This window comes from Artemia sp. Qi Xiang Cuo, chromosome 4 (assembly GCF_049724085.1).
Source record: "Artemia sp. Qi Xiang Cuo chromosome 4, ASM4972408v1, whole genome shotgun sequence".
Taxonomy (NCBI): domain Eukaryota; kingdom Metazoa; phylum Arthropoda; class Branchiopoda; order Anostraca; family Artemiidae; genus Artemia; species Artemia sp. Qi Xiang Cuo.
The window spans coordinates 3,741,291-3,767,272 of record NC_142797.1 but is presented as its reverse complement, the minus strand read 5'-3'; the positions used below and the strand labels follow the sequence as shown (position 1 = coordinate 3,767,272).

General features: G+C 36.2%; 1 protein-coding gene across 1 annotated transcript in view; it reads left to right on the top strand.

Annotated features, from left to right (window-relative positions):
• The window catches only part of LOC148952692 (uncharacterized), a 124,122-nt gene that overhangs the window by 56,616 nt on the left and 41,524 nt on the right, over positions 1 to 25,982 (top strand). The window contains exons 4-5 of the mRNA XM_089088046.1: positions 4,212 to 4,382; positions 12,197 to 13,043. Of these exons, the coding sequence (XP_088944172.1) occupies positions 4,212 to 4,382; positions 12,197 to 13,043 (1,018 nt within the window). The remainder of the gene's footprint in view (positions 1 to 4,211; positions 4,383 to 12,196; positions 13,044 to 25,982) is intronic.

Sequence of the window (25,982 nt, the reverse complement as noted above, 5' to 3'; positions counted from 1 at the left end):
GTAGTTGATGAGAGTCTTTCGTGGAAAGAACATGCAAAATTAGTAGGCAGTAAACTTTCAAGGTCCCTTGGAGTCATCCTCCGTCTTAAATTTCGTTTCCCTAACAAAATCCTGAAAATGATTTATCTTTCTATTTTTCATCCCCGTTTGTCTTACGGCTGCTCCATATGGTCAAGTAACTTCATTTCTTCTTAGGAAAGAGTTCATATCATTCTAAATGAGGTAGTTCAAATTATATCACCGGTTCAACATACAGATGACATCAGCCTCCATTTCAAATTTACCAAAATATTTGATGTATCCAAGACTCGAGATTTCCAAATTGCAAATTTTCGTTTCAAGTATTTCAATAACCTCCTTCCATCTTCATTTCAAAATCTGTTTACATTAAATCAAGATTTATACACTTACGACACACGACATTCTTGTGACATAGTCCAAGAAGCACCCTCTACGAAAAGAGCTTCTTTTTTAATTAGATTTTTTGCACCGACTATTCGGAATTCACTCCCCTTAGACATCCGGAATTTGAACAGTCTTATATTCTTTAAGCGAGCAGCGAAGGTTCATTACAGAAAAAATGTTTTAGTGCTGTCCTCCTCCAGGTTTGTTTTTCTTCCCACTTTTATTTTCCCTTTTTGTCTTGTTCCCTATTGCGTTTTTTCTCTTCTTTTTTTTACCTTTAAAGTTGAAACCATAGGTTGATTTATTTACTGGTTTACTTTTCCCCTCTTTTTTTATTCTTGATACGTTCAGTTAATTTGTTGTTTCTGTTTGTTTTTAACTAATATTAGTTAATGTCCTGCCCTAGTTGAGCATATTTTTTTGTGCTTTCCTGGCAGGAATGTTATGTAAGCTATGTATTTTGTTTTTACCTAAGATAATTTAAACTGAAATTGAAAAACTATAGTTCCACCTTCAATATCCTGAAAATTTCAAAATTTTAAACTAAATAGGTAAAAATTAGAAATGTTGGAAAGATCTAGGCAAAAGATTAATACAAAATTGTGGATCCTGTAAAAAGGAAGTTTGTTTTGAAATCCCTTAGTTAATGTTTGGAATTTTATTTGAGTGATGAGCTTAGCGGACATCGTGCTGAAAGATGTTGAAAAACGTCATAAAATCTTTCTTGATGAGGGTACGTGGAAACTTCAAAGTTTCTTCATTTTTGCTAAAAGACTTTTTACTCGAACAGCAACTCTGCCAAACCCTTGAAGAGCTTCAGATACTTTTATCAAACAAAGAGAAAAATAGCGAGAAGGTCGAAAGATGTTGATTTAATAGCTACGAAGTTGCAAGTTGGTGTCTCAAAATTAGAGGTTTTGGATGAGGAGTGGAAGCTCATACAGTTTGAGAAGAATCCAGACTTGGCAGCTACGACGAGAGTTGACGGATATTGGGCAAATGTGCTGTGTTGTGAAGATTCGTTTGGGAAATTTAAGTACCCAAACCTTGCAGGCGTTGTCAAAGCAGCATTCTGTTTATTTCATGGAATTGCAAATGTTGAGAGAAGTTTCTCACTATTAGGAGAGATTATGTCTGAACAGAGAACAGCAATGGGAGAAGGAATGTTCAATGCAAAGCTGGCATTTACTAACCGGTCGAAAATTTTTGGAGGCAAGCCTGAGAATGTTCCTATCGCACATGACGCGATGAAGCCTGCACGGGGAGCTTGATCCAGCTACTTGACCCATCTTGAAGCTCATAGTGAACGTAAGAAAGCTCAAGAAGAGGGCTATGAAAAAGAAGTTGAAGTTGAAGAGTTGGGCTCTGAGAAAGAACTGAGAAGCTGATCACGAAGAAGGTAAACTCCTAGGAGAGCTAGAAAAGGGAAAGGAAAAACTGTCAAAGCGGCAGGGAGATGATAGACAGAAAAAAAGCAATTGACCGCAATAAACTAGAAGAAATCAGTGTCACCCAGGCTTTCCTGGATAGTTCTTGGGCAGAAAGAGATGAACTTAACTGTCATACCAAAGACGTTGCAGCTACAGATAAAAAATTGATTTTATTTACAAACGAAAGCAAACTCTCATCACATCGCTGCTGAAATAGAAGTCTAAGAAATAGATCTCATGGTCGGTGACGCCGTTCAGTTTTATACATGTATCTGAATGGGATTTTTTATATTGTGCCTATTAAAGTTTCTTTTTTGTAATTCTTTGTACCTTTATATACAAAGTAAATAGCAATAAACGATAAAGAGAAGCACAATGAAAAATAAAGGTTTAGGAATGATAAACAACATCTTCGAGAATTTTAGAAGATGTACTTCCAACACTGTAAACTGACATTATTTTGGTCATTATTTGGTCACTTTTTTCCTGCCACAATTCACTTTTTCAACTTTTTTAGAGTAGAAAAGTGCGTAGGAGCCCTGCTGTTGGTTTTTTAAAATTAGGAGGGGTGTCACCTTTTTAGCCTAGAAAAATCAAATCTTAAAAATCTCCGAGGAGCCATGGCTAATCATAGGCAGCGCAATCGCGCTGCCTAAGTAAAGAACTATGTTGGCATAATGTATTATCTACTTATTTTCTTTTTCTTTGGGCCAGGGCACTTCGTATCGAAAGAGTTGTCGTAGAAATTTCGAAAAGGGCTTATTCGATTGGTAATTGGAGTGGCTTGCGCCCTTTTTACTAGTCGAAAGTTATTGTAAGGCAACTAACACCCCTTTCGCGCCCTACCCCTTCAACTACCAAAAATCTTACTTAGTTAGTTACTTAGGTCCTCCTGAGTGATCTGGGGCGCATAGGGCATCGACGAAGCCTCGGTAAACGTTACGTATTGGCGCTGCGGCAAGTACATCCTCCCACTGGGGCTGTAGTGATGTGTGAGCACTGCGTAGATCACGATCGTACGTGCGTCTGAGCGTGTTTCTCGGTCTTCCCCTCTGTTGACGCCCACGCGGCTGCCATTAGCAGCCACAAATCAGCATCGATAAATAAGTGAAACGGAAAACGAACAGAAATTACAATAAATAACCAATTCAAACTCAAAACGAGCAGAAATTAACATGAGTAGGGCTCAAAATCCCTATGCCTTCCCAAGGCCAGAACATAATTTGCACTTAACTGAAAAAAATACAAATGAATGTGCATCTTCAGTTTATATACATATACTGATATTTAGTAATCAAAATGCTAATATTTTTTTAGATATTAAAGTTATAAAAGTAAAAACATTTATATTTGTTAATTGAAGTTAATAGCGATAGTTAATTGAAGAAAAGGCCAAGACAGTCTGATAGTCTGAGTGAGAGGCAAAGCTGGCATAAGCCTTTTTCATTGTTGTATAGAAATGTAATTTCACTTGTTGATAGACAGTCTATCATCCATTCATCTAGCCTATACTAGGGCAGAACTAAGGTAGATAGTTATGGAATAAAGGTAATTCAAATAGTCTAAAAATTTCTATTAGCCATTTGAAGGGAATTGGAAATCCCTAATGAAAGGAGGTTTCCAAAGATTTATGACTGACCATGTCCACAGGACTTTGGAGACAAATGCGCAACTGAGATTGTTCTCATTATATGAGCTATGTCTACTGGGAAAGCCTACTGAAATTGCAATGGGGATGAGATTTTTGGGTCGACTCATGACGGACAATGTCAACTGGACTTGTATGCAAAACGGGAGACTGAATTTGCTTGGACTCGGATGTGAACAAGTGACCTAAGCCTAATAGGTTTGCTCGCTTAGAGTCTCAGGTGGACTGTTTTAAGATTGACAAATGACCGACAAGTCCCCTGGACTCGCAGGTGAACGGGGTGATTTGAGATTTCAGTGACAATTTTTTTTTTTTTTTAGCTGTATTTCATTATTAAATATTCAAATTGTTCATAGTCAATTAATTACTGTTAATTTACCCTAATCCAGGACCTTTTATTTTTTATGTATTTCCCCGAATTTTTTTGTACGTTTCAGGTTTTCTTTTGCTTTATAAAAAGCAGATTTTATCAACGATTTGTGAAAAAAAACTGCAAACATATCCGATTTAATGAGTATATGTATCTTCAGTATACGTGTAACGTCAATATACATGTAACAAAAAGAAAAAGCATGTAACGTCAATTTACATGTAACAAAAATATTCAATATATATGTAACGTCTGTGTATATTTTTCAACATAACTAAAAGAAAAAGCAGTTGGATTTGTTTAGTAAGCTTTATTGTTGGATGTTTTCTATGTCTGTTCAATTTAAATTTTGTTTTAGAAATTGATGATGATTTACCAGGTGAAAGTGAAAAGCCCATCCACATTCCAAACCATTTTTTGTCTCCGAAACGTGAAGATATACTTTTGCTCATTATACCCAGCATTTCAGGACCATGTAAATTTGAATATGAAACCCAGGAATCAGGACCCACATGTTCTGAAAATGAAGGTATATCTCAAACAGTTGGTTCTGTTAGAATTAAACGTATTGGATAATATTTTAGTGGACGAAATAGGACAAAAGGACTTATCTTAAGATGGAAGTTGTTTTATCTTATTCCAATGTGCAGGTGTTTGCCAAACCATTTTTGTGGTCTTAAATGAAAGTTTTCAAACTTTAACTTGAAAGCAGTTTTGAAAAAATTGTTTTTCAAAATGCTTCACAATTTTTCAAAATGCTTTAGGGTTTTTCAAAAAGCCCTAAAGCTGTAGATCTCCTTATAGTTTTTACTATCCACTTTTATACTGTATATAGCTCTATATAAATTAAGATATAAATCTTTCTGTTATTTTGATTTCAAGCTAAATTTGAAGCAAGCAGAAAATTAGCCGTTATAAACTGAACTGCCTACCAGAAATTTTCAATGTTTAATATTAATTTACTAAAAAACTACTTTCAAATGAAAATAGAGTACCTATTTGTCAGTCAAAGTCAAAAGTTTGTGTGTTTGGCTGTAGAGTGATTTGTCTTAAATACACAGCTGGAAGAATATAACGAGTCCCATTGGATTTAAGAAATCACGAAGAAACTCAAATTTTACTCTGATATAAAATTCAAAGGGTATTCAGGGGGCATATCCCCCCATGTTCTCCAGGTTTATAAAAATAACTTCGTTGGAATGTTCGGGTATGAGGGGTACCAATTAACTTGAAGAAAAGTCACATCTAGAAAATCAGAAAAGAGTTGAAAGGTCCGTTTTAGGGGTTTGCTGCTTCAAACCATCTGTTTTGAATTTAAAGTAAAGGGGTTTAAGTGATTTTTCTCCTGTTGAAGAATTTGTTTTAAATATATACCTAAAAGAACCTTATGAGCCCCAATGGATTTTAATAATACAGAAGAAAGTTATGTTTTACTCAGGTTTAAAATGCCATGGATATTTTAGATTAGATAAGGGTTTATTCCAAAAACAACACAACACAAAAAAAAATGACCTTCCATAAGCTGACGCTTGTTCGGAAGTATTTACCCTCTTAAAATTAACACTATAATAACATACTAGAGAGAGAAAAAAAGAGAAAAAGAAGAAAGAAAGAAAAAAGAAAGAAAAGAAGAAAAAAAGATCACATACTCCAAAATTTCCCGCCGCCATCCCATAAATAATAAATAAATAAAAAAAAATTAATAAAAATATATAAATATATGGGAAATATATAGGAAAATTTAATGGGCATTTATCCCCATGCACCTAACCCCTATGCCCCTACATCATTAAAAAGATATATCTGTTGGAATATATGGGCTATGAGGAATACTGAGTTGTAGTTGCCAAAGACGTGGATGGTAGAACGGACTTAGTCTCTTGAAACTTGTCCTTATTGATTGTTTGTATCGTTACGGGTTAAAACATCCAACATTATCTAATTCATCATATGCATCTATGCCTAACTCCAAAAATCTCGTTACCGTTTCTACTCTTTCAAATAAATTATGAGAACGTGTAATTTATGACACTCTAAATATATCCGTTGCTCTTCATAATCAAATTTAAACATGAAAAATAGAGAAAGGGGTGCAAGATTTTAATAGTACAACTCGTGTAGTCTACGAAATTCTTTTTGTTTTTCTTAATCTTACTACTTAGGATTGAAGCTGCTAAAAATAAAAGAAAGGTACATTAGTCAGCAGAACTGTGTAACCCATAATCTCTGAAGATAATAATGGTCTTGGAACTACTTAGCTAATGGTCTTAAACTAATTAGCAGAAGCTTCTAACTGCTTAATGAAAATTATAATTGGTCGCTTAATGTCTACACTTACTTGCGCATCCCTCTACAAATGAAACGAAACTGAATTTTTGTACCCTCAAATACATCGAAAGCAAGTAATAGGCTTACCAACTTAATATACATTTTTTGTGAAAAGGGCTAAAGATTTCAGACGGATTTTAGTACTTGTGTTCTGATTTCTGGTTGCTCTGGCAAAAGTTGCCGCACATACCCTAAAAGTTTCAACTGGTTGGGCGAAAAAATGAGTTTCTCGCACCGAAAATTAATACGATTTTTGGAAAATTTTAAAACCCCAAAATCAATTTTCGAAAAATCAAAAACCCGTAAAGTTTTAAATTAATTTGGGCTGAAATAGACTGAAAATAAATTTGGCTGAAAAGACCAGAAGTCGATCTTCTTCAGTTGATAAGAAGTTGACATAAAAATGTCAACTTTTCATCGTAAAAATGACGAAAACATAACAGTGAAATTTTACTTACAGCTCCTCCCTTGTCTTGAAATTTGAAGTTCTTTTTCTTTCTACGACAATAATTGTGCCATCCTCTTGAAATGCTTTTTCAATAGTGTCGGTACGAACGAGCTTTTGTATGAAACATCTGATGGCATATACTTTGGGTACATTCCAGGTGGAAATTTTTTCGTCATTCGTATATATCGTCATTTGTCATATCGTCATTCGTATGAATCAACTGAGAGACTTTTATTAAACTACTTTTATTAAACTACTCAGATAAAATATTAGTAAAAAACTAATTGCAGCTCTTCTGCAGTTTGGAAGGGTTCAAACAAGTTCAGTTGTTGCTTGGGCTATGTAACTTTGATCTGTATATATTAAGAAGGTTCCTTCATATATTAAATAGGGTTCATAAAACATTGCCGTAAATGCAAATTTAGAATTTCTATAATCTACATTATTGATATTACCGTCTTTCTCGGTTGTTTAATTATGTTATTTTTTCTTGTTTGTCATTCGTCTTGTATTGCCAGCCTGGTCTTAGAAAGTATTAATGTCAGGTTTTTATGATGGAAGTGATGAGTAAAGTTGAAACGTAAGACGGGAAAAAATATTGATTTGCACTTTATGCAACTAACATATTTTGCTAAATTTATGGAAATGTGTTCCTGTAATGTTTGACGTTTTACCAAAAACACAACCTTGGTCATGAAATTATAAGAGTCTTATAAGAAACCTTTTAATATATGTAGATTAGAGCTACATAGCCTACCAGTAACTGAACTTGCTCAAACCCTTCTGACTGTAGAAGTTTTAAGAGTAGTTTTGCGCAAATTGAAGATTTCTTAAAAAAAACAATTTACTATTTTATTACATAAAGAATCTAAGCGATATATGACCCTTAGTATCTCTGAGAAGTTGTGGATAAAAAAAAATCAACTATTCGTTGAACATTGTCCTATTATGGAATACTGTCCATGAAGTATCTCTGGGGATTATCTAATGACCCGATAAATGGACAGATCTGAATATAATGAATTGGGCTGTATAATTATCTTGTGTAATTGTGAAAAAATTGGTAATTGTGAATATATGTGAAAAAATTGTGTAATTGTGTATTTGTGTATAAATTGGTGAAATTTATAACAGTAGGCCTGTCACCGAATTGTGCCATTATTACAGCGGCAGCTCTAACCTAGTAAAGGACGAACCACAGTCCATATTAACTAAAAAATCGGTTTAAAAGAAACGAGGCTATTGCTGCTATTGTCTCGATTATTCTTAATAGAAAATTTTGAAAACAGCTTTGTTAGAATTTTGTTTTAAATGAAAAATAAGCCTTAATAGATTATTTGATATCTAATGCTCATCTCTATGCCTCTTTTTATTTTTAAATTAAAAACTTTTCTTTGATAGTGCCAAAATATATTAAGTATCACAAAACGTATGGGTTTTTAATGCAATCACAGAACGCTTCCAATCCTAGTATTCTAATACCTATTGTAAGTGTAGAACAAAAAAGTCCAAGATTCATAGAAGAGGGTGCTCTAGACATTTAACAGTTTAGAAGAGTAATAACCCCCCTCTCTGGAACGGAGGGGGTGAGTTTGCCCGTTAACAAATCAGGCTAATCGTTCTACTAACTTGTTTACCAAAAACTAAGATCACTAGGAAACGGTGGTCTCAGTTCCTTGGCTTTTGTTGCTGATTCTTTATACGGGTATAATCAACAAGGTTAATAACACAGTAAACCAAACAAAAAATCATAGATAACCTTGCAGAAACTAAATTAAATGCACAGTCACAAATAAACCTTAAAACGTTTTGCTAAAACAACTATTGGAAATTTTTGAAGCTTTTTTGCGTGATACCTTTTTGTGTTTGAATACCCTCTTCAAAGTGACACAGCAATCTTCCATCATATGAGCATCCCGTCTTTCCTGATAGCGATAGCGATTTTCATTAGCGCAGTTTGCTGTAACATTCTTCAAACTTAAAAAGTAAACTGCCATCATATAAGCATTTGACCTTGCTTGGTAGTGTTCCCCATAGTCTTTATGTCTAGGTGAAGTCACCCACCCTGCTCTGCGATAATGTCCTTAAATTTCAGAAAAATAGTTCTAATGGCTATTTAAATGGTGGATTTAAATGTTCTTGAGAATTGATGTGATTATACTACTCTTAGAAGAGAAATCTTGACCTAAAAAGGACAGGTAGAGGGGGGGATCCTTTTTTCCCTCCGATCTCTCTTCAACATACCTCGAAAGTTACAACCTAATATACATAACTGTTGCTTAGACGTTGCTAATATTCCCTTCTCAAAGACAGCCAACACATAATTTGTTTTGACTGTTCTCGGAATCACCCTCAACATTTCCTTAAAGTTTCATCGTAATACTCTAAGCTTTATTGATTATCTAGGATCAAGCATGCCCTCTTTTTTTAGTAAATACTTACATGTTAATAAAAAACAAGTTCTATAACTTACAGTCCTTGCCCCGGAAGCTATGGGAAAAGGTTGTCAACTAATGAATTATAATCATTTGACTTTTGGAAAACTATGAACAAAATTAACCTTAAAATTTTGATGCATTTTGGGGGGAAGAGCTGGTTGCCCTCTTAATGCTTTTTTGTTTTCTTTAAAAGGGCTCTTGAACTTCCGATTTCCAACTTAATGAGTCCCCTCCAAAGTCTGAACGTCGCTTCTTCCATATAAACAATGTATGTTAACAACGGTTAATGTCCATAACGTATAGCCCTTGCCCCGAGGTATGAAGGGGGATCGTCAACTTTGGAAGTATATTTACTCTACCTTTAGTTGTTTTTTTTTACAAAGTATTTATCTATAAATTTTGATCGGAAGAATTTTTGAAAAACAGGCACGAGGACGGGGTTGATTGTCCTCCACTTGCTGTTGACTCTTAAAGGGGCACTAGAACTTACAATTTCTAATCAAGAGCCCCCTGGTCTCACCTTTTTCAGTAGCAATCCTCCATAGAGTTTATGTCTTGGTGACATCTTTCACCTTGCTTATCACTAGTTGTGACTAAAGTTTTTGATTAATAGTTAAAATGAAGACGTAAATGATGAACTTCACCGCTAATGTTATAAACAAGGTTTATGAAACTTATAAGCACATTGTTTACCAGGTTGACTTATTTTTGTAAAAAATACTGCAAAGTAAAACCCCGTCAGTAAAACTGGTGAAATAAGGTAAAATTAGTAAAAATAAGGTATTCCCAAGGAAAATGTTGGGTAAAATTGCTGTTTTAGAGTTGCCCTGTATCTAGAAGAGAAGTTGAGCTTTTTTATCCTGTCCTTTTTTCAGCATTTAATGAAAAATTTCAAAGGTTGTGGTTTTCCTTGGCTTAATAAGGTAATACCCCTTCTCTATTTTGAGAAGCAATAGGTAGAAATTTTCTCAACGTAAATGAATTCAAGTTTTGTTAAAATACTATATAGTCTGGGGCACATAAATTTAATTAATACTCATTTTATTCATTTATAATAAATAGATATTGAATTGCTTAGGGTCGAAGGCAGGGGCTAATTTGGGCCTAATCCCCTGACATTTTAAACTTCTTTGAATTTCTTGACACTCCGCAATCGAATTATCTAGCATTTGTTTTTCAATCGTCCTCTCCCATCTTAATAAAAACTGAAAAATCTTTGAAAAAATCAATGATGACTTCTAATTTATTTCTTTTTTATGATACACCCTCTGCTATCACACTCATTCATCAGTTGTTAAAAAAAATTAAAAATTTGTTTACTCCCATGGCGTTGGCGTTAATATAAAAGATCTTTTATGTTGGCCTTCGGCCTTCGTTTATTGTTTTTACAATAGATGGCTGCATTGCTGCCATTGACGTTTGATTTACCTTTGGGTGTTTTTTTTTTGTCCAATTGTGTCAATCGCAATACTATTCTATACACCCTCTAAGAAACGCTCTGTAAAAAAAAAGTACTAACTGTGTCTTGGGGCTAAAAGGCTGTCTGACTTAACAAAGCGTATCAGAACAATAGAGTGTGTTAAAGTAGAGGTGGATATCATTTTTAAATGTTGGAATATTACCGGAAAAAAATTATGTCTGCGATTAAAGACAGTGTACAGTCTTTAATCGTGTAATTAATCCTTACAAATATAGAGGATGGACATATAATGTATTTTTCAATATGTAGGGGGGGGGGTGAATTGTCTTTTCTTAAATTTTTTCATTGAAAATAAAAAAAAAAGACTTATGATCTATTATTCTCAACTGATGCAACGGTGGAATGCTTATGCCCGCGCTAGAGTAAAGCAAAAAAAAGTAGAGCAAGAGCAAAAAAAAGTTCGGTATAAATGCCAATTTTGTCTTGGACCTTAAGGCTAGAATATACTTTTTCGGGCACTCCTTTTAGCAGATCAGTGGGCAAACAATAGCAGTACAGAAAATGCCTTTTACGCGAGGTTTTCAAAACTGAAAATCATTAACACGGACACTAGTTGTCAACTGCAGCCTATCAGTAGTTCCATCATTGATCTCAACTTATTATTTGGTTCTTTTATTATTATTATTGTTTAAGTTCTTTTATAATTAATATTTATAATATTCTCATATACTTATTTCATCGACAAATTTTATTTGAATTTTAAATTCTTTCATTATTAAATATTTAATATTTTAAATAATTCTTTTATTATTAAAATTTATATTATTCTCAAATGTTTATTTCATAAAAAAATTACTTAAATTCTAAATTCTTTCATTAATAAATATTTAACTATTTTTATTATTATTCAGACCTTTCGATTTTCATGCTGAAGAGTAGGAAATTATTGATGATTACCTTTTTTATGGCCACGATGAAATTCGCCGGTGTTGTTGCAAATCGGCAACGTAAACTAGAAAATATTTCTCGCTCAAATCGGCGCCGTTTTCTTTTAAATTGACACCGATTTATCCAGTCGGTGCCGAAAAAGGCTAAGTTTGTTCTACGCTTTTGACTGGGTAAAATTGCTTCAGACCCACAGGCCAAACAATATTGCTTTCTGTAACTTTTTTAGTGGAAATATTACGTAAGCTGTTCATTAAAAGAGAACAAACAAATGTAAATACGGTTATGTGGTGTAAGAGAAGGCTAGTAAAATGCCAATTTATCATTCAATCTTAAACACTTCACAACGAAATTAATGAGTGCAATTAGCAATTTTATTATTTTTTTGCCCTGCTTCTTAAAGTAAAAACCACAGTAACAATATCGTATCCAAACCTGTTTCTCCCAGCCTTTGGGTAGTTTTGCACGATGCTACAAAATGCCGTAAAATATGACAGTAAAATCTGTAAAATATCAGTATAATACGTACAATACCGGCAAAATACGAAAAATAGGTAAAAATATAAATTTTACTGGGTCTGTAAAGTTATGATAAAATACGTAAAACACCCAATTTTACCGTTTACAACACTAGGTTGGCGTAGTATTAAGCTTTGCAGTTACTCCAAAATATGTTTGACTTCAACAAATTATGTGCATTCTTTTCTTTCTTCCTCGTTAATAATTATTTTTTTTTTAACTTGGTAGACTTTTTGAATTTTTAGGTCACTTTTCATCACGAGTGGATACTAGTGAGAAATCGTTTAGATGCGATGTATGTGACAAAACCTTTTCTCAAGCTGCCAATTTGAACAGGCATCAAAGAGTGCACACGGGTGAAAAACCGTTTAAATGTGATGTTTGTGACAAGACCTTTTCTCAAGCAGCATATTTGAAAAAGCATAAAGCAGTGCATTTGGCTGAGAAACTATTCAAATGTGATGAATGTGAGGAAAGCTTTTCTAGAGCGGACTATTTGAAACGGCACCAAAGAGTACATACAGGGGAGAAACCATTCAAATGTGATCTTTGCGAGAAATGCTTTTCTCGAAGTGACTCTTTGAAAGAGCATAAAATACAGCACACAGGTGATAAACCTTTTAAATGCGATATATGTGACAAAACCTTTTCTCAAGCTACCTATTTGAACAGGCACCAAAGAGTGCACACGGGTGAAAAACCGTTTAAATGTGATGTGTGTGACAAGACCTTTTCTTTTGCGCAAACTTTGAATAGCCATCAAAGAATTCATACGGGTGAAAAACCGTTTAAATGTGATGTTTGTGACAAGACCTTTTCTCAAGCAGCAACTTTGAAAACGCATAAAGGAGTGCATTTGGCTGAGAAACTATTCAAATGTGATGAATGTGAGGAAAGCTTTTCTAGAGCGGACTATTTGAAACGGCACCAAAGAGTACATACAGGGGAGAAACCATTCAAATGTGATCTTTGCGAGAAATGCTTTTCTCGAAGTGACTCTTTGAACGCGCATAAAACACAGCACACAGGTGATAAACCTTTTAAATGTGATGTATGTGATAAAAAGTTTTCCTTTGCGAATAGTTTGAAGAGGCACCAAAGAGGGCATACGGGTTAAAAAAATCGTTAAAATGTGGTGTATGCCATAAGAACTTTTCTCAAGCAGCACATTTGAAAACGCATCAAAGAGTGCATGCACGAGTTTAGGCCAATTATAAAAGCTAGGCCCTTAATGATTCGTGTTCTTTATAGTCACAAGTACATAGAAATATTTAATATTGAACTAGGTTTTGCTTTTCAATGGTTTTCTTGTGTGTCTGGTTTATTACACTATTTCAGAATCATCCTCTGGAAATTACTGATACAGATTTGCATCGACTGGTGAAAATTGGATACATATTAGATGCAAATGTGATAGATATAAGAAATGCTTGTATTGTATGTTTAAATGTGATATGAGCTAAAGAGTATTCTGTATAAATTGGATCTGTTTTAACATATAACAACCCATGAAAGCTGTTTCATTAATTAAAGCATGTTTTTAGCTATTTCATTCAAACTGATTTTCCATTCTAAATATGTGTTTCGGTTATGCCTCTACTTCTCTGGTATTTCCGTTTCTTTGAACAGAGAAGCTTGTTTTTTTATCCAACGAAAAGTGGATTTGTGAAACTACTCGAGCAGAAATGTGGAAATGCCTAATTTCCAATAAAAGTTCTTGCTCATTGGGTAATTTGAACAGAATCATAAGTCTTCAATGTCCAAAACTTAAACGCATGATAAGTAGGATTTTGAAGCATCTAAAAATTGTCCCAAGAAAACAAGGTACATCATTTCAGATATTTTTTTTAAAATCTCACAAAAGATTAAAAAAAGGTGATAAGAATCAGAAGGCAAAAGAAAGGCGAACTATGGAACAATTGCGAAAAATAGATTTGTACTTCTTGTATTTTTTTTCCTTGTTTGTAGTCGATCGACACTGACTTATTCTAGTTTTGACACACAAAAAGATAGGATGTTTAATTTTTTTTTTTTTGTACAATTTGTGGTCTTTCCCGTAGAAGGGAATAGAACAATATTACATCAAATCGGAATTTGCTTTTTAATGTTTTTTTTTGTGTTTTGCAAGTTTTGCAAAAATGTAGTAATAGGATAGTAGTAAAGAAGTCTGTAAGATAAAGTTCAGCCATAGTGGGACTCATGGGTTGAACCATGTAAATTCAACCAACAAAAAGAACTGAAAAACCTTGGTTTGTCCGTATATTATTTTCAAAAAGACCCAAATGTCCTATTTATCTTGGAAATTGCAGTCGTCCATTCTTAGAAAAAAAATTTCAAGTTGTTTCTTGAAAACGAAACGATGTTTAGCTACGATGCGGAATTTCGACCTTTTTCTGTTTCAACTTTGGCTAAAATACTTTTTTTCTGAATTAAAATGAATTATTCTGGGTTCTCTGGTTTGTTTACTCTCCTAGTGGACCACAAGTTTTATTTGAGAGGGAGGTGGCCTAAAAATGGGCTAACAAAATTTTCGTTAAACTGACACCCTTTTGCCAGGAGGGCCAAAATTTAAAAAAAATGAAGTACTTGTCCTTTTGGCCTGAAATAAGTGCCCTTGCAGCCCTGAATCGTGATTTAAAGCGAAACAAAATGTCTTCCCTGGGTCTTTGGAACCCCCAAATGTAACAGTCCTATATTTATACGGTCTGAACTTTCTCTGACCAGTAAGTAGTGCAACGGGGTTCTTATGCACATAAAAAAGTAGTATGGGAATAAGTCCCCCCCCCCCCCACAAAAAAAGAAAACGAAAATAGCCTCAAAATGTCCAATTTAACCTAAATTGGGTTAATTGATTTGACTTAAATATCGGTGTGAAAACAAATTTACTGGAAGCTTAAAACTTACATCAGTAAATTCCTTTGAAAAGCGGGCCCTAAGGCGCGAAAATTCCATACGTGGGAAAAACTCCTTTCCCTCTTCAGAAATGGGCCAAAGTCTAGTTTTGTAATTGGCTTGAAAAGATCCTCCCGATTGTCTGTTTTTGCCGCCGAGGCCAAAAAGAATGGCCTTGAAAATGTTATCCGTTGTCTCTGAACCTCATCGTAGAAAGAACGATGTTGGCACAATGTATTATTTATTTATTTCTTTTTTTTTAGACCAGGGAACTTCATATCGAAGGAGTTGTCGTAGAAACCGTCTATCTGGAAATTATGTCTTTGAGGAGGAAACTCCCCTCACAGCCCTCAGAGCAAGGGTTGTAAGTTATGCCCTGGTGGCATATAAGGTTTCTCACGCCCACCTTTTCCCCAAACACATCCAATCAAAATTTTTAAGATAGTAATTTTGTTCAACGTAGTTGAACGCTCGGTAAATTAGGTCTTTGAGGATGACAACCCCCCACATCTCTCAGGAAAAGGGTTGTAAGTTATGCCCTTGGGGCATATAAGGTTTTATCGAAAGCGTTGTCGTAAAAACTTCGGAAAGGGCTCCTTCGACTGGAAATTGAAAGGGCTAGTGCCCTTTTTAGTAGTTGACAGTGATTTGAGGGCAACTAACCCCCCTCTCACGCCCTCCATTTCCTCAAACACAAGCAATCACAATTTTGATATATCTATTTTTTTTTGGTGTAGTTGAAAGTTCTGGAAATGAGGTCTTTGAAGATGATAACCCCCTCAGAGCCCACAGGGTAAAGGTTGTAAGTTATGACCTAGGGGCATATAAGCTTTTTATATAAAGCGTTGTTGTAGAAACTTCAAAAAGGTCCAATTTGATTGGAAATTGAAAAGGCTAGTGCCCTTTTTAATAGTCAAAAGAGAATGGAGTGCAACTAACCCCCCTCTAACGCCCACCATTTTCCCAAACACATCCAATCAACATTTTGAGATAACCATTTTGTTCTACGTAGTTGAAAGTTCTAGAAATTATGTCTTTTAGGATGGCAAATCCCCAACACCCCTTAGGGCAAAGATTGTAAGTTGTGCCCTGGGGGCATATAAGGTTTTTACAGATGGCGTTGTCGTATAAACTTCAAAAAGGGCTCATTCAATTGAAAATTGAAAGGGCTAGTGCCCTTTTTAATAGTCAAAAGTGATTGGACGGACACTAGCCCCCTCTCACGCCCACCATATCCCCAAACACATCCAATCAAAACTTTGAGATAGCCATTTTTTCAACATAGTTGAAAGTTCTGGAAATTATCTCTTTGAGGGTGACAACCCCCCACAGCCCTCAGGGAAAGGGTTGTAAATTATGCCCTGGGGGGCATATAAGTTTTTATAGGAAGCGTTGTTGTATAAACTTCAAAAAGGGGTCATTCGATTGGAAATTGAAAGGGCTAGCGCCCTTTTTAATAGTCGAAAGGGATTGGAGGGCAACTAACTCCTTTGACGCTCACCATTACCCCAGACATGTCCAATCAAAATAATGAGATAGCCCATTTGTTCAACGTAGTTTGAATTCCTGGAAATTAGGTCTTTAACGATTACCCCCCCCCCCCCCTACATCCCTCAGGGCAAGGGTTTTATGTTATGCCCTGGGGGCATATAAGGTTTTTATAGAAAGTGGTGTCGTAGAAACTTAAAAAAGGGCAACCCCCCGTAGCCCTCAGGGAAATGGTTGTAAGTTATGCCCTGGGGGCATATAAGGTTTTTATAGAGAGCGTTGTTGTAGAAACTTTAAAAAGGGCTCATTCGATTAGAAATTGTAAGGGCTAGTGCCAGGAGCGAATCTCCGGCACTTTTATTGGGGGGACAAGAGTGGTCCATATCTGGATAATCAAAGGGCATGGGATGTATAATTTTTTTTCTCCACATTATTGGGGTGCCCCCCCCCCTTGCCACCCCCAAACGACGCCCCTGGCTAGTGCCCTTTTTAATTGTCGAAAGTGATAGAAGGGCAACTAAACCCTCTCTCATGCCCATGATTTCCCCAAACACAAGCAATCAAAATTTTGATATATCCATTTTGTCCAACGTAGTTGAAAGTTCTGGAAATAAGGTCTTTGAAGATGATTAATTGAAAAAAAATTTCAACAAAATAAGTTTTAAAAAAAGAAGTAAAGAAATCTATTAAACCAAAATGAACAAAAATAGAATCAAATAATTTACCAAGAATACAACTACCACAAATCAGCATCAATAAATAAATGAAACCCAAAAACAAACAGAAATTCAAATCAAACTCAAAACGGGCAGAAATTAAGATGAGTAGGGTTCTAAGCCCTAAGCTTTCTAAAAGTCAGAATATAATTTTTACTTTACTGAAAAAAATTCAAATGAATTTACGGGAAAAAAAAATCTGCATTGTCAGCTGATATTTATTCCTTAAAATCGAAATTGATTTTTGATTTCTTAAAGTTAGAAAAGTGAAAACATTTAAAAGAATTTTTCAGTAAAGTACAAATTATATTCTGGCTTTTAGAAAGCTTGGGGTTTAGAACCCTACTCATATTAATTTCTGATTGTTTTGAGTTTGACTCTTATTTATTTTAATTTCTGTTTGTTTTTGGGTTTCATTTATTTATTGATACTGATTTGTGGTAACTGTATTCTTGGTAGATTATTTGATTCTATGTTTGTTGCTTTCGGTTTAATGCAGTCTTACACACTTTTAAAAAAACTTATTTTGTTCAAAAAGTTTTTATTAATTAACTTCTGTTCGTTTTATATTGACATAGTCTTTTCAGGGAGAAAGACTGATCCTCTTCTAAAGTTAAACAACCATTCCTTCCATAAAAACCTTAAATACATCCTGGGCATAGCTTACAACCAATGCCCCTAATCTCTGGGGATTGTTTCTACCCCAAAGGCCTTGTTATGTGGTATTTAGACCATTTTGAATAGAATAGCTATCTCAAAATTTCTATTACATACATTTTGGGACAATACGACGTGTGTGCATGTGGGGGAGGGTTAGCTGCCCTCCGATCACTTTGACTCTTAAAAACAACCCTAGAGCACCTGATTACCAATCCAATGAGCCCCCTCCGAAATTTATATGACCATGCTTTGTATAAAAACCTAATATGCCCCCAGGGCATAACTTAAAAACCCTTGCCCTGTAGGGGCAGATTCCTTCTCAAAATTAGGATTTCTTTCTAGAAATCAACTTCGTTGAACAAAATGGAGGTTAGTTGCCATCCAATAACTATTAAAAAGGGCACTAGCCCTTTCAATTTCCATTCGAATGGGCCCTTTTGGAAGTTTCTACAACAACGCTTTCTGTAAAAAACCTTATATGCCCCCAGGGTATAACTTACAACCCCTGCCCTGAAGGCTCTGGGGGTTGTAATCCTTAAAGAGATAATATCCAGAACTTCAACTACGTTGAAAAATGGTTATCTCAAAACTTTGATTGGATGTGTTTGGAGAAATGGTGGTCGTGGAAAGGGTGTTGGTGGCCTTCCAATCACTTTTGACTATTAAAAAGGGCACTAGCTATTCCAATTTCCAATCGAATGAGCCCTTTTTGGAGTTTCTACGACAACAGCATGTATAAAAACCTTACATGCCCCCAGGGCATAACTTGCAACCTTTGCCCTGGGGGCTCTGGGGGGTTAGTCATCCTCAAATAAATAATTTCAAGAACTTTCAATTACGTTGAACAAAATAGTTATCTCTAAACTTTGATTGAATGCGTTTGGGGAAAGGGAGGGCGTGAGGGGGGGGGGGGATTAATTACTCTCCATTCACTTTCGACTATTAAAAAGGGTCCTTTCAATTTCCAATCAAATGAGCCCTTTTTGGAGTTTCTACGACAACACTATGTATAAAAACCTTACATGCCCTCAGGGCATAACTTGCAACCTAGAACTTTCAAGTACGTTGAACAAAATGGCTATCTCTAAACTTTGATTGAATGCGTTAGGGGAAAGGCGTGGGGGGGGGAGGATTAATTACTCTCCATTCACTTTCGACTATTAAAAAGGGCACTATCCCTTTCAATTTCCAATCAAATGAGCCCTTTTTGAAGTTTCTATGACAAAACTTTATATAAAACCTTATATTCCCCCAGGACATAACTTACAACCCTTGCCCTAAGCGCTCTGAGGGGGGTTATCATTCTCAAAAACCTAATTTCCAGAACCTTCAACTAAGTTGAACAAAATAGATATCTCCAAATTTTTATTGGATGTGTTTGGGGAAATGGTGGTTGTTAGAGGGGGGTTAGTTGCTTTCCAATCACTTTGGAATTTTAAAAAGGGCACTAGCCCTTTCAATTTCCAATTGAATGAGCCCTTTTTGAAGTTTCTATAACATCGCTTTCTATAAAAACCTTATATGCCTCCAGGGCATAACTTACAGCCCTCGCCCTGAGGGCTGTGTTGGGGGGGGGCTTATCATCCTTAAAGACTTAAATTCTAGAGTTTTTAAATACGTTAAATAAAATGGATATCTCCAATTTTTTATTAAACGTGCTTGGGGAGAAGTTTGCTGTGAGAGGTGGGTTAAATGCCCTTCAATTACTTTTTGGTATTGAAAAGTACACTAGCCCTTTGAATTTCCAATCAAATTAGCCCTTTTTGGAGTTTTTATGACAAAGATTTTAATAGAAACCTTATATGCCCCAGGGCCTAGCTTATAACCCTTGCCCTGACTGTTGGGGAAGTGTCCTGTTCAAAGGTATAATTTCTAGAACTTTCAACTGCGTTGAAAAAATGGCTATCTCAAAATTTTGATTGGATGTATTTGGGGAAATGGTGGGCGTGGAAGGGGTGTTAGTATTCTTCCAATCCCTTTCTACTATTAAAAAGGGCACTAGCCATTTCAATTTCCAATCAAATGAGATCTTTTGAGGTTTCTACGCCAATGCTCTCTATAAAAACTTTATATGCCCCCAGGGCATAACTTACAACCCTTGCCCTGAGGGCTATGGGGGGAGGGTTTGTCATCCTCAATGACCTAATTTCCAGAACTTTCAACTATGTTGAACAAAATGACTATCTCAAAACTTTGATTGGATGTGTTTTGGGAAAAGGTGGGCGTTAGCTTCCTTCCAATCACTTTCGACTATTAAATAGGGCACTAGCCCTTTGAATTTCCAATCGAATGAGCCTTTTTGAAAGTTTTTACGACAACGCTTTCTATAATAACCTAATATGCCCCCAGAGCTTAACTTACATCCCTTGCCCTGGGGGCTGTGGGGGAGTGTTCTCCTCAAAAACATAATTTATATCTGGAAATCAACTCTGTTGAATAAAATAGCTACCTAAAAAGTTTGATTGAATGTGTTTGGGCAAATAATGGGCGTGGAAGGGGTGTTAGTTGCCTTCGAATCACATTCTACTATTAAAAAAGGCACTAGCCACTCCACTTTCCAATCTAATGAGCCTTTTTCGATGTTTCTACGACAACTCCTTCGATACGATGGGCCCAGGTCTAAAGGGAAAAAAATAATAAATAATACATTGTGTCAACATCGTTCTTTACTTAGGCAGCGCGATTGCGCTGCCTATGATAACCCCCTCAGAGTCCTCAGGGCAAGGGTTGTAATTTAAGCCCTGGGGTAATAAAAGGCTTTTATAGAAAGTGTTGTCTTAGAAACTTCAAAAAGAGCTCATTTGATTGGAAATTGAAAGAGCTAGTGCCCTTTTTAATAGTCGAAAATGAATGGAGAGCAACTCACCTCCCTCTCACGCCCACCATTTCCCCAAACACATCTAATCAAAATTTTGAGATAGCCATTTTATTCGACATAGTTGAAAGTTCTGGAAAATATGTCTTAGTGGATCACAAACACCCCTCAGGGCAATGGTTGTAAGTTATGCCCTGGGGGCATATAAGATTTTTATAGATAGCGTTGTCGTAGAAAAAGTGCTCATTCAATTGGAAATTGAAAGGGCTAGTGCCCTTTTTAATAGTCGAAATTGATTGGACGGCAACTAATCTCTCTCTAACGCCCACCACTTTCCCAAACACATCCAATGAAAATTGTGAGATAGCCATTGTGTTTAACGGAATTGAAAGTTCCGGAAATTACGTATTTTAGGATGAAAAACCTCCCCCCGCCCATAGCCCTCAGGATAAAGGTTGTATATTTTGCCCTGGGGGCATATAAGGTTTTTATTAATGGGTTGTCGTAGAAAATTCAAAAAGGCCTCATTTGACTGGAAATCGAAACGGCTAGTGCCCTTTTTAATAGTAAAAAGTGATTGGTAGGCAACTAACCCCCCCCCCCCTCTCACAACCACTATTCCTCCAAACACATCCAATAATAATTTTGGGTTTAACCATTTTTTCAACGTAGTTGAAAGTTCTGGAAACTATCTCTTTGAGGATGACAACCCCCCGCAGCCCTCAAGGCAAGGGCTGTAAGTTATGCCCGGTTTTTGTAGAAAACTTTTTTGTAGAAACCTCCGAAAGGGCCTATTCAAATGGAAATTGAAAGGGCTACTGCCCTTTTTAAAGTCGACAGTGATTGGATGGCAACTAACCCCCCTCTCACGCCCACCATTTCCCCAAACATATCCAATCAAAAATTTTTAGATAGCCATTTTGTTCAATGTAGTTAAAAGTTCTAGAAATTATTTCTTTGAAGATGACAAATCCCCCACACCCCTCAGGGAAAGAGTTGTAAGTTATGCCCTGGGGGCATTTAAGGTTTTTTATAGATCACGTTGTCGTATAAACTTCAATAGGGGCTCATTCAATTGGAAATTGAAAGGTGTAGTGCCCCTTTTTAAAAGTCGAAATTGATAGGAGAGCAAAAGACCCCCCTCTCACGCCGACCATTTCCCAAAACACATCCAATCAAAATTTTGAGATAGTCATGTTGTTCAACGTAGTTGAAAGTTCTGGAATTAGGTCTTTGAGGATGACAACCCCCCTCCCTCGGACAGCCCTCAGAGAAAGGGTCGTATGTTGTGCCCTGGAGGTATATAAGGTTTTTATAGAAAGTGTTGTCGTAGAAATTTCAAAAGGGCTCATTCGATTGGAAATTGAAAGGGCCAGTGCCCTTTTTCATAGTAGAAAGTGATTGGAGGGCAACTAAACCTCCTCTCGTGCCCACCATTTCCCCAAACACATCCAATCAAATTTTGAGCCAGCCTTTTTTTAACGTAGTTGAAAGTTCTGGAAATTACGTCTTTGAGGATGACACCCCCACAGCCCTCAGGGTAAGGGTTGTAAGTTATAACCTGGGGGCATATAAGATTTTTATAGAAAGTGTTGTCGTAGAAACTTCAAAAAAGGCTCATTCAATTAGGAATTGAGAGGACTAGTGTCCTTATTAATAGTCAAAAGTGATCGGAGGGCGAATGCCCCACGCGCCCGTCATGTCCCCAAACACTTCCGATCAACATTTTGATATAGCCATTTTGTTGAAAGTAGTTGAAGGGTCTGGAGATTATGTCTTTGAGTATGATACCCCCCCCCCAGCCCTAAGGGCTAAGGTTTCAAGTTATGCCATGGGGGCATATAAGGTTTTTTTTATAGAAAGCTTTGTTGTAGAAACTTCAAAAAGGGCTCTTCGATTGAGAATTGAAAGGGCTAGAGCCCTTTTTAATAGTCGAAAGTGATTAAAGAGCAAATAACACCCCCTCCCCCCCCCTCTCTCACTCCTACCATTTTCCCAAACACACGAAATCAAAATTTTGAGCTAGCCATTTTGTTCAACATAGTTTAAAGTTCTGCAAATTAGGTCTTTGAGGATGACAATACCCCCCACAACCCTCAGGGCAAGGGTTGTAAGTTATGCCCTGGGGGCATTTAAGGTTTTTTATAGAAAGTGTTGTCATAGAAACTTCAAAAAGATTCATTCGATTGGAAATTGAAAGGGCTAGTGCCCTTTTTAATTGTTGAAAGTGATTGGAAGGCAACTAACCCTCCTCTCATGCCCACCATATGTCCGAACACATTCAATCAAAATTTTGAGATAGCCATTTTGTTCAACGTTGTTTAAAGATGCGAAAATTATGTCTTTGAAGATGACAAACGCCCCACAGTCCCCTGGGCAAAGGTTGTAAGTTATGCCCTGGGGGCATATAAGCTTTACATGGAAAACGTTGTCGTAGAAACTTCAAAAAGGGCTCATTCAATTGGGAATTGAGAGGGCTAGTGCCCTTATTAATATTCAAAAGCGGTACGAGTGCGAATGCCCCTCCCCCATCGCCCATCATTTCTCCAAACATTTCTAATCAACATTTTGATACAGCCATTTTGTTAAACGTACTTGAAGGGTCTAGAAATTATATCTTTGAGTATGACACCCCCCCCCCCACAGCCCTCAGGGCTAAGGTTGTAAGTTATGCCTTGGGGGCATATAAGGTTTTTAAAGAAAGCGTTGTTCATAAAGCTTGAAAAAGGGCTTATTCGATTGGAAATTGAGAGGGCTATTGTCGTTTTGAACATTCGAGAGCAATTGGAAGGAGAATCACTCTCCCTCCCCCCCCCCCACGCCCATCACTTCCCTAAACATTTCCGATAAATGTTTTGATATGCCTATTTTGTTCGACATAGTTGAAAGGCCTGGAAATTATGTCTTGAGGATGACATCCCTCTCCCCCCCTCCCATAGCCCTCAGGACAAGGGTCTTAAATTGTGACCTTGGGGCATATAAGGTTTTTATAGAAAGTTTTGTCGCAGACGCTTCAAAAAGTGCTCATTCAATTGGAAACTGAGAGGACTGGTGCCTTTTGTATTAGTCGAAAGTGATCAGACGGTAAATGCCCTCCCCCACCCCAAGCCCCTGATTTCCCAAGACACTTACAATCAAAATTTATATTTAGCCATTTTGTTCAACGTGTCTGAAAAGTCTGAAAATTCTGAATGATTTTCCATGGAGAACTATCACCAGGAAATATTCTCTATGTGGAAATTTTCTGTGGACGAATTTTTGTGGGTGGAAGGGAATTTTCCATGGAGGGGGAGGTAGATTTCCTAGTATTTTTTTTTAAAAAATGAATCAGAAATTAAATACAAAAACAAACAAGTCTGTCTCTACTAATTGTAAGGAGCAACATTAAGTTTTAAAACAAACACAATTTATTCTGTGTATAAGGGGGAGGGGTGGGTCTACTCTCCTCAATATCCGACTTTACGGTAAGTTCCACCTTTTGTCCCATTTCTTGAAGAACGACTCCTAAAACACAAGCGTGAAGAGAGGGATATTCAGGAGCGGGCAGTTGCTCTCAAGTACGGACTAATTTATTTTCGTTTTAAGTTTTAATGCTAGTCACCACTTTCAGAAGAAAAATTCTCTTTGTTCATTTTTTTACCTTTTTCAGTGTTTTCAGAGAATCAATTTTGTAAGTGTTCTTTTAACTGATTTTAATAAGCCTGATATGGTCACGTGTTACTGGTTGTCGAATATCGGCCTCTTTTTATGTTTTTTTGGGCTGAGGAAAACCCCGTATGTTTTCAAAATGAGTTGCGGTGGTTTTTGGAGTAAAAGAAAGAAATTTGAACAAATTTGATTTGAAAATGAGGTCTGATAAATTTACGTATTTTTTTTGATTTTTTTTGGCAGTATAAAACTAAAAAGATCAACTATTTGCTGCTTTAAACTGCGTAATCTACCTCCAACTGCGATTTTGAAAAATTCATTTTCTATCGCTTATTCTCTTTACTGATTCTTGTAAAAATTACTGAGCTACCTTCTCATGAAAGTTGTAATTCAAGATTTATTTTTAATTATATTTAAGGTTAGCCAATAGATAAAAAGAAAAAAAAAGAACAAGAACAAATAGCGTGGCAAAGTAAAAAACATAGATTTGGGCTCTAAAAGCGCCTAAGAAAAAGGCTAAAAAAGGGGGAATCCTCTCTTTCGGGTATGGCAACGCTAGCGCTAATTTTAAAGTTGGAGTGAAACGTGAATAGAAGAAGGAAAGTGAGCAAATGAGCCAGTCTGTTTGAGGTGCTGTGGAAAGCACGAATCTGTGAGTTGTCCCCTCAAAAACAGTGATTCTGCAGAAAAAGTTAAATTTTACAAATGTGCCAATTGTAAAGGATGCCATTCTTCAACATCAAGGGAGTGTCCAATTAGGCAGTAAATTAGAAATGTTCTGGAAATGGAAGAAAAATATAACATGGGATATAGGAGAGCACAAGTTACGTACAGAACATATGCCCAAGCTGTTCACAGTACCCAAATTCACAGTGCCAAGTCAACACAGCGTAGTCGTCTTCCAAACAAAGGAACCGAACAAGACATATATAGAAGAGTACCAGACACAGTTACAAAAATTCTTGTTCGATTATTATTATCCCCAGATTTGCTAGATATGGCCAGCCTTCCTCTGCTGGAGAAAGTGGAAAAAGTTTGTTCATTTATCAATGAATTAAATATTGGACCAATTGATTGTGAAGCAACAAGAAGCAAGTGTATAGACAAATGACTTTAAAGTTACTTTATTGGAATGCATGTTCAGTGATGAAGGAGAAGAAGGACAGGGTGTGCCATTATGCGATTCAAGAGAAAGTGGATGTCATATGCATTCAAGAGACATGGCTTAAACCTTACATTAAAATAGGATATCATGGATTTAATATAATAAGGAAAGACAGAATAACAAAGGATGGAGGAGGTGTTATGATTGCAATCCGTACAGATTTGCATTATGAACAGTGGGACATTGATTATGGTGAAGAGCCTTCAGAAGAAGTGGAGGTAATTGGATGTAAATTATATCTTGACTCCAAAACTGTGATCAACATTGTGAATATTTACAATCCAAGCGGTAACAACAAGGACGTTGGTTCCATGGCAGCTGAAATTTTTGATGAGGTACCTAAAGCAGAAGAACTTATTATAGTTGGAGACCTTAATGCACACAGTAAAATGTGGTGCAGATGTGATTTAATTAATGACTCCGGAAAAAGTATAGAACAATTTTTATTTGAAGAAGATGTATTCTTGGCCACTCCTAGGGGTTTTCGTACAAGAAAGAATGTGCAATCTAGTACTTATTCAACTATAGACTTGGTGTTTACAAGGACTAGATTTTGCAACAAAGTAGATGTTGAGGTGGTAGAAGATCCTACACTGCATAGTGATCATTTACCAGTGTTAGTACACGTGGATAAGCCATGTCCACAG